Consider the following 9289-nt stretch of genomic DNA (forward strand, 5'->3'; position numbering starts at 1 on the left):
GTTGTATTTGCAAGATGGTGGTAATAGTACTGATGATATGAAAGTAGGAAGGTAGTGTTATTGTTAATAACAGTATATAATAATAATAATGTATACACACACACACACACATATTAATATATATATATATATATACATGAGATATGATATATAGCATGTGTATAAAAGAAAGATATGCATACAATAAATAATACATTGTATAAATATCAACAAGAAAATGTCAAAATGAATAATTAATAATAAAATAATCCCTAGTCTATTTCATAAATCATAATCATTAACTACTTATTATATATTAATTCACTCAATATAAAAATATATTGCACCAGAATCATAACAATTTAAATTTACCCTTTAACAATAATTAAATAAGCTGACCTATATATAAATATATATATATAAGGGTCCTGTCATGCATGTTGTTGTTGTTGTTGTTTTCCCCCCCAGCAGCTTGTAACCAATCTGCCACCACATCCGCCCCGTCACTCAGCAACCGCCCCGTCACTCAGCAACCGCCCCGTCACTCAGCAACCGCCCCGTCACTCAGCAACCGCCCCGTCACTGCGCAGCCGCCGTGGACCGCCTCCTCTCGTCATAAAGCTCCCACTCCATGTCCACAGCCGCTAGTTGGCTAACAGCATCGACCCAAACCAAAAGAGGAGCCTTTCTTTTTTTTTTTTTTTTCCCCCGGCTCGTCCAGGAGAGTTGTTTCTTTCCTTTCACCTGGCACAACGCACGTACTCAACCTCGCTTTACGGTGTGTGTGTGGGGGGGGGCACAAATAATCCAACTGAAGGCGTTGTAAAGAGAGAGAGGGGATCGAGCCTGCGAGCTTTGTTACCCAACTCCGCGCATACGTAGTTTTAGCTAGCTCGGCAAGCTAACTGCGCTAGCTCGAGAATAAAAAAATAAAAAAAAGGAAAAAGGGAGGCCCGTCGAGTTTGACCGCTTTATTAATTACTGCTTGGATCGGAACCTCTTCGCACACCCACAGAGGAACACCGAGAGAGGAACACCGAGAGAGGATGGCTCTGAAACGGATCAACAAGGTGAGACACCGTCGGCCATGTTAGCGAGCTAACGTAGCTAAGTTACCCTTAGCCTCCCACAATGTAGCCGAGCGCTCCTCTTGTTGCTGTATCCTGTGGAAACATGGCGGTCAAACATGTTCTGGGAAAGTGTGTGTGTGTTTTTTTTGTTGCTTCGTGTACTGTGTGTGTAGTGTTTAGTGGATTTATGTGGCCGGGTAGCACACACACACGGGACACGGCTCGACGTCTGGACCGCAAACGCCATTTAGCTTTGCTAACATTAGTAGTTTCGGTTACAGGTTCACTGTGTTTCTTTCTTTTTTTATTTATTTATTTATTTATGTGTTTATTAAAAGATACTTTATACCTTTTACATGTTTTGAATGCTGTGTGGTTTTAGTGTTTTATTAGAGGGCCTCACATGTCGGTGTGCTATGTTAAAGAGGTATCCAGTGTTTTTTTTTAAAATAGTTTATATAATAGCTGTGATATAATTCAGTCCTGTTGGCTTTATAGGTGTGGAAACAAGACGATTATAAAGTCAAAGGAAGTGTGAAATGTGTGTGTGTGTTTGTATATTAGAGTAAAGTGGAGGGTGGGAAAGAAAAGTAGACTTGTAGCTTTTTAAAAAACAACTTTAATAATAATAATAACAATATTTACACGTATACATACTAGGCAGCAATATATGCCCTCCTCCTTCTCTTAGGATTATTGTTTTAAGTGGTCAGTGTGTCGTTTAAATATGAAACTATAGAGTTTTATTTGGTAGCATAACCTTAATTTATATGATGTTTTTACATTATAGGAGTAAATGTGTCTCAATCTCACCTGTCGACCACATAGTCTGCTTTATTTTCATGTTCACTGAAGCCTGTATGTGGTTAGGATCTGTCTCCGCCATCTCTCCTCTGACAGTACAGATGAGAGGGTTAGATAACATTGTGATCTACTTTCGCTTTTTAGTTTCCTCTTTGCCCTGTTAAACTTTTTATTTTACTCCGATACTCCTGTATTACCAGAACCCGTGACTCACATCGCTGACCGAATTCGTGTTAGCAATCAGAGCTGCGTTTCATGATACACTTCCTTGGTATGCGTACGTATTTGTTCTGTGTCTGTGCACATTCACAGGGTGTGTTCTGGCCCTTAAATGGAGGAAGTTGGCAGCAGTAGAGAGCAGAGTTACACCTAAAGGAAGAGTTCACGCCGTGGCTTCATTTCTTCACCGTGCTGTTGACGAGAATGTTCTTCCAGGGGAATCCATAAACTTCGTTGTCAGATGGTGTGTGTGTCCCGTAGGCCCGGGGTGGGGCTGTGGCCTCCACCTCACTCTAAAGTAGCTGTAGACCTAAAAATAACAGTAGGGGCAGTATGTATGCTTCGGGCTCATCTTGCGGTTGGCTGTGTAGCCCGGTGGTTTCCAACCTTTTTTCCTTAAAGGACCCCTTTTTTCACCCATTTAGTAAACGGACAACCCAAGAGTGGGTAACGTGTTTTTATAGATATTTAAAATTATATTCAATAGCAATAACAATACAGAACAACTGAAACTATACAGTGAACCCAAACAGCGAACGGAAGTTGATGTAAAACGTGTGATTTGGTTGAATTTGGGGCAGACTATTTCCTGTACATCAGAGATGAGGTTTCTTGATAACTTTAGGGAACTTTCAGTCCAATCATACATGCTTGATAGGCTTCTTTTTTTTGGACTAATTCAGTGTTTTCTTCTCATTGTTATATTAGTTCTTTGGTTGCTTTAACAGCGTGCCTTTCTAATGTCGGACGAGGCTGTTTAGAAGAGCATGAAGTTTGGTTTCGTGCTGCGATATAGGCTCACTGTGTGTGTTTTCTAAGTGCCTGTGCGCTCCTTAAAATCGAGAAGGCCTCGCGACCCCCCTTTGGTGACCTCTAAGGCGTGTTGACCATCAACTTAGGAACCACTGGTGTAGACGATAACAAGGTGGCCCCCTTCCCCCTGAGCTGGTGCGGAGTTGAACTTAGAGGGGAGTGACAGGAGATAACAACACTCACTCGAGGGTGTTGTGAACTAAAATGAAGAACACGACCACTCATGTGGCGTCTCCCCCCCCCCCCTGTTCCCCCCCATGTTGGCATTTATACCCAGGATGCTGCTCAGTCTGGCACGTTGATTTCAGATCGTGTCTCCTCCATTGTTTTTTCTCTTTAAGATCACTGTGGTCTAATTGGTTATTGTTTGTAAACCTCTTCTCATTACAGGAGCTTAGTGACCTGGCTCGTGACCCACCAGCACAGTGCTCAGCCGGCCCAGTGAGCGATGACAGTAAGTGTCCCAGAACGAGTCAAAAGCATTAGTCACTATCAATTAATGTGACAATGGTTCATTTATTTTATTTATTAGTAGTTTTGTGTCTCAAATGCCAGATATGAATGTTTTTTATAATTTCCCACAGACCAAGGTAACATCTTCAAATGTCTTGTTATGTCTGAACAACAGCCCAAACCCCAAAGATATTTAGTTTACAATCATGTATGACATGACATCAAACCTGAAAATATAGCATTTTTCCTTTTTAAATGGCCCTTTTTATCAATTAATTTCCTGTCAAAGAACTAACCATTTAATTTAATGTTTGAAGAAAACAGCAAAACAATTAAATAAAAAAACTAAAATCAAACAAGCTACATGTTGAAGATTATTCTGTCACACAGACTTTTCAGAAAATTTTAATTCAAGAGAAACTATTAAGTGTGTTTTTAAATAAACTCTAAAAGCACAAATGGGTGTAGGCCTAGAGCTGAGCACTGGTTATATGGGTCATGAATACCTCCACCCTAAAATAGCATGATGGGCGGTAGAGTAAAACTAATACGTGACCACCATGGTTACAAAACTTCTCAGAGTATGAGAATGAAAGTGTGTGTATATATAAAGGGAAATTGTGCATCTTGAATGCGGCAAAGACATTTTAGAAGCGTAGTTCCTGTCAAATCATACCTGTGACCTTTTCCTCGTTTCCTAACACTTTACTTTCGTTTCTCTGCAGTGTTTCACTGGCAAGCCACAATCATGGGACCTGTAAGTAGATACTTTATGACATAATTGTTGCTCTCTTGTACTTCGAAGGCTGCATGGTGATGAAATTTGTGACCGAGGTAGTGTTCCCGGCTGCTTTAAATGTATTCGTGATAAAGGTTGAAATTTGACTTGATAATGGGGCAGCTGTGGAAAGCGGGTTTAGATCATTCTCTATAATATGTAAATGTCTCTTTTGCTTTCAGAGCGACAGTCCATATCAGGGGGGAGTTTTCTTCTTGACAATTCATTTTCCAACAGACTACCCCTTCAAACCACCCAAGGTAAACTGAATCACACCTGAAACCAGGCTTTCTTTCTTCTTTTATTCTCTCATTAGATCGCATTATACATTGGTGGAATTAAAGATGTATATCGTCCTCTTCAGTACTCATTATGCAACAGTCAGTCTCTATTGCGACATAAAGATAATGGCTAATATATTCACGGTCTGGAACTGAGGTCAAACATTGTATTTGTTTTAGCACTCAGAAACTCTAATTTTACACTGTGTGTGTATGTGTGGAAGTTACTGGAAAATAACAAAGAAACAGTTCTTTTTAAATGAAACCAAGCCTGGCGGTTTGGCATCATAAACACTTTCTGTATCTGTTGACAGTCCTCATGCAGCAATACCGGTCATTCCAGAAGTTGATAGTCATGAGCATCAAACGTGTCCGCCTCGTGTCAAGAAGTTTGAATTGCATAACCATGACATTTGTGACGCACTCTTATTTGACTGAGTCCTCACTCTTTGTTTGTTTGTTTTTTTTTTCCCTTTTTCAGGTTGCATTTACAACAAGAATTTACCACCCAAATATTAACAGTAACGGCAGTATCTGTCTGGATATTCTCAGATCACAGTGGTCTCCTGCACTTACTATTTCTAAAGGTATGGATAATCATGAAAGGACACCATGAGTTCTTGGCAATAAATGTGTCAGTTATTAGTTGATGAGTCTGAAGTGCGTCACCAAACATTGGGAAAGTTCTTGATGGACAAATCAAGAAGGATATTAGCTAATAACAACATGAAAGTCCTTTCCTGTTGACTGTTTTGGTGCTATGAACAAAAAGAGTTTAGAAATGATCATTGAAAGAGCTTTTTTTTAATGAATAATTAATAATTACTTTTTTATAATAAAGTAATATTTTAACTTTATTAATACAAATGTTGCCTTTTAGATGTCATCTGTTGTCCCATTTCTTACTTTCATTTGACAATATGCACTGTTTTGGGGTTAGATATTCATAGACACCTTCATTTTAGATATTACAAGATCATCATTAAATGAGGTTAAGGTAACTTGTGTAGATGGTTCGAATGCAGACTATTTTTTTTATATTTGTTATTATACAACAGTTGTTTAATGTCCATCTGTTTCTTGCAGTTCTTCTCTCCATTTGCTCACTCCTATGTGACCCAAACCCCGATGACCCACTAGTGCCAGAGATCGCACGAATCTACAAAACAGATAGTCAGAAGTAAGTAACATTATCCATACGTGTGCTAAACATGTGAAATAACTCATTCTCAACAGCCCTGTAGTACATGTTGTTTATTATGGTACATTATCCACAATTGTCCCAACTTTTAATGGCATAGTAAAGCAATCACCTGTACAAGTATCACCTGAGTCTAGTATGTAACCTAGTTTCACCCTGTCAGGTACAATAAACTAGCTCAGGAGTGGACAACAAAGTATGCCATGCTTTAGGGTAAGGCCAGGAGGCAGTGCTGCATCTTGGCTCTTGCTTTGGGATTGGTTGGTTGTGATGCTCTGGTCTCACTGGCATAACCAGAGGCTTGGGTCTCTGTTATGACGTATATGACTGCTGTGTTGGATTTGACTGTGATTATACTAATCTCGGGCTGCATTGGCCATACTCCGCTCAGATCTTGCACCTTGATACCCTGCAGAGGAAGTCTGTCTGTTGGCGTAAACAAACAAGTCATTTAAATATTTGTGCCATGCCCACTGAAACAATGCTCTCTTCACTGTTGTGGGTTCCTGATTATACAAGTTAACAGCTAATTGTTCTGTTGCATGAAAAAGTAAATAGTTCAGTAAATACGGATAGTTTGAGGTCTTGTCTTTCCAAACAGACTGAGATTTTAGACCAACATATAAAATGTTAGACCCCACATTTAGTACAAATGCTTTTCTGTTTGATTGGAAAATCAATGTGTAGAGACTTGAGATTAATCCACTAGTTTAAAAAAAATGGGTTGCCTTTATTTATCACTGTTGTTACTGTTGCACGGTAAAAAGCGGTAAAGCCAGTTGTCAGCAGGAACCATTCTGACAAAATGGTCTTGGTGGTGCATTCAAGGACACACCGACATTTGCCTGCCAAAAAGACCTGCATTCGTGCGCTATGAAGTCTAACAGACAAACTATTAGGAACATTTAAGTTGGGTTCCTTTTGTATGAAAAAGCTTGTTAGAGCAGATTTTAAAACCCTCAGGTGTTTGCCTGCAGAGCTGCATCACCATGCAATGAAATGACAATAAAAATAATAAAGGCAACAAATAATTAATTGTTATGTTTAAGTTACAAGTCTTTGCAAGCTGATTATCAACTGTGGCTCCCTGAAAGGAAATCAGTCTGAACATGTATGGTTTAAAAAAAAAAAAATGACCAGAAGGAGTTCTTTGTTTTGGACAGATGGAAGCAGGTAGATCTTTACTTTCAGTCAATAATGAATTTTGAATTACAAAAACACTTTCACAGAAGGTTGTATGATTTTTAAAATCTAAACACATCTCAGTCACCTCAATATAGCTCTTTACAAGGTAAATGTAAAGACTCATAGGACGCTATCGCTACCATTGCATTTACCCAAAACCTTCAAATCTGGAGTTTAGGTACTTTTCTGTGCCATAAAACAATTATTGAGACTATAATCAAACATAAGGGGTGCAACTAACAATTTATTTTCTCTGTTTTTCTCGTTTTCCCAATAAAATATCTGAAGATAGAAAAACATTTCCCGTCTCATTTTCCCAGAGGCCCTGTTGTTGTCGTCTAATGTATTTTTTCCCCTCCAATCAATGGGCCTTTTGTGTTAAATATAATCTGTGTATGAGTGTAATTATTGCTTTTTGTGTTCAATGGCGGAGCATTTAGAAGCAGAATTTTCTGTGCATGTAAACACAGCCACTAACCCCAGCATGAAAAGGTTTTGTTCTTGTAAGACGTAGGTAAAGATGACATGTCAAAGAAACATTTCTCTGTTTTATCACCCAGATTAAGAAGTTTAGTTCTTCCGGTGTTTTTGTTAGGAACTTTGCTTGCACTGCTTTTAAAAGCAATGTCCTCAAGTGCATGTGCTTTAAATAAATCCTGAATAAAGAGAGTTTTTATGGTGAATGTGATGAGTTCAGTCAGTTGTTTTTGCTCGAGTTAATTTAGTTTTTCTTGTTTCTCTTTGCAGATACACCAGAACAGCAAAAGAATGGACAAACAAATACGCAATGTGATGGCATCGTTTGGAAAGCTGGTGGAAAAATGTCGCTGTTTGGTTCAAACAAAAAAAATCCGGGATTTTCTTTTTTCTTTTTCACTTTTTATTTCTTTTCTTTATTTTATTTTTTTTAAAAATCAGAGCATTTTACCTCCTCCCATCCCTCCCTTCTATCCCTCCCTCCTCCCTTTACCACCTGCGCGCTCATAAGAAGATAGTGTTTTCTCTCTAGGACACGTGCCAGTTTCTGTGAAGTTTCTACTCCGGTTTATTTTTTTTTTTATGGAGTTTAAAAAAATACAAAAAAAAAACAATCACCATGGTTCTGAACACTTGTTAGAGCATGCACCAGTAAGAGTTATTTCAACCCAGGAATTGGTGATGTTAATCATTTTACTCTGCACACACTTAGTAGAATCTGATGCGACTGGTCTCCCGACGCCGAACCATTACAATCGACCCCACGATGATCCAGTGTGTTACACCCCGGCCGGATCCCGTGGGGTTGATAACTTACTGGATTTCTCGAGAGCACTTGTAGAGAAGCCTGTCTTTTGCCGTACTACTAAATTCAGAATTTTTAAAAGGTTTCAAATTGGCAAAAAGTCTGGTGCATTTTATTTGAAGGTGGTTAAAAAAAAAAAATTCAGAAAACTAAAGGGGGAGGAGGGAGGGGGATGCCAATTCTCTGAAAGATTTTGTGGGAAACTGGTTAGTGGCTCCTGTATCTGCCTCCTGGTCTGATGGCAGTTACGTTCTTCTGATCATTAGTATAGGAATCTATTACCCGAGGAAAAGAAGTGTATCTTATTCCACTATCAAAAGTGTGTGTACAGAGAAGCACAGCAGTATATATCAATGTTAAGGAAACAAAATATAAGAACTTCAATGTTGTATTTTATGCATGTTAATAAAGGTAGGCTATTATATCTGATATGTTTCTGCAGAAATTAAGTGGATTGTAAGGCTGGACGTTGGAAAAAATTTGGTTCCCCTCAAAGGCTTTCTATTTCTTTTTTGTTATTTAGAAGCCAGTAGATGAGCTATTAGTTTTATGCCCACTCGAACACTGTCTTCTTGTAGCCCTAAGATATTGATGCAAAGCTAATGGTTGATAATCAACTTGTGGCTCTTGTTTCTTTTTACTTTTCCCTTCAATAAAGTTACTTAAACCATAAGATGAGTCTTGAGTTATGTGTTTTATTTAAGGCATTTTTTTTAACATTAACTTTAAATCATTGTTGGTAGTTTGAATGTTTTTAGTTGCTGCAATAACATGACTTATTTTTTTAAAATACAAGTATAATTTCAGTATTTCCATGCAAAAAATGTACGTCTTACATTTATTTATGAATGGTTGTAAAGAATAGACCTGATGTGGATGTCGAATAAGAGCCACTTCATCAGTTCAAATGGAGATAATTAAATCAGTTTCTAAAGCATCTCTTCTGTGAAGGCTCAAAGCTCATTTTAGTAAAGCAATACAGATAATTAACATGAATTCAAAGATAAATTGTGCCTTTTCTTCTATGATAATAAGCTGTTTTATAATACGCCCTTCAAACTGATGACTACATCAGTAATTACAGATGTGATGTGTTTGTACAATATTGCCACAACAGACCATTAAACCTGTTTGTTCCAACTGTACAGAATGATTAAACTATTTACATCTTTGATACAAAACTTTGACTTTAACTCTGAAAAATACACATTTAATCTGAGTAAT

At 38.1% G+C, this 9289-nt stretch overlaps 1 protein-coding gene across 3 annotated transcripts; it reads left to right on the plus strand.

Moving 5' to 3' along the window:
• The first annotated feature begins 609 nt into the window (after positions 1 to 609).
• Positions 610 to 8738, plus strand: LOC127361215 (ubiquitin-conjugating enzyme E2 D3-like). Of its 3 annotated transcripts, none has more exons than XM_051395647.1 (8): positions 610 to 1049; positions 3276 to 3339; positions 4064 to 4095; positions 4299 to 4376; positions 4879 to 4984; positions 5484 to 5577; positions 5762 to 5811; positions 7531 to 7684. In XM_051395647.1, exons 1-7 carry the CDS (start codon positions 1026 to 1028, stop codon positions 5808 to 5810), a joined length of 447 nt encoding a protein of 148 aa, XP_051251607.1. In that variant the 5' UTR covers positions 610 to 1025; the 3' UTR covers position 5811; positions 7531 to 7684. The 3 variants fall into 3 exon arrangements, with proteins under 3 accessions (XP_051251607.1, XP_051251616.1, XP_051251627.1); XM_051395667.1 differs by lacking the exon at positions 610 to 1049 and adding an exon at positions 2295 to 2316; XM_051395656.1 differs by lacking the exon at positions 5762 to 5811 and having other exon boundaries at positions 614 to 1049; positions 7531 to 8738.
• The last annotated feature ends 551 nt before the right edge of the window (positions 8739 to 9289 follow it).

The sequence above is a fragment of the Dicentrarchus labrax genome, unplaced genomic scaffold (assembly GCF_905237075.1).
Source record: "Dicentrarchus labrax unplaced genomic scaffold, dlabrax2021, whole genome shotgun sequence".
NCBI classification, from domain to species: domain Eukaryota; kingdom Metazoa; phylum Chordata; class Actinopteri; family Moronidae; genus Dicentrarchus; species Dicentrarchus labrax.

Excerpts from the sequence above, each read along its gene's own strand:
- LOC127361215 (XM_051395647.1), top strand. The coding sequence starts at position 1,026 with ATGGCTCTGAAACGGATCAACAAG. Across the intron at positions 4,096-4,298 it reads AAGCCACAATCATGGGACCT|AGCGACAGTCCATATCAGGG; the intron begins GTAAGTAGATAC and ends TTTTGCTTTCAG. Across the intron at positions 5,578-5,761 it reads TACAAAACAGATAGTCAGAA|GTACAATAAACTAGCTCAGG; the intron begins GTAAGTAACATT and ends TCACCCTGTCAG.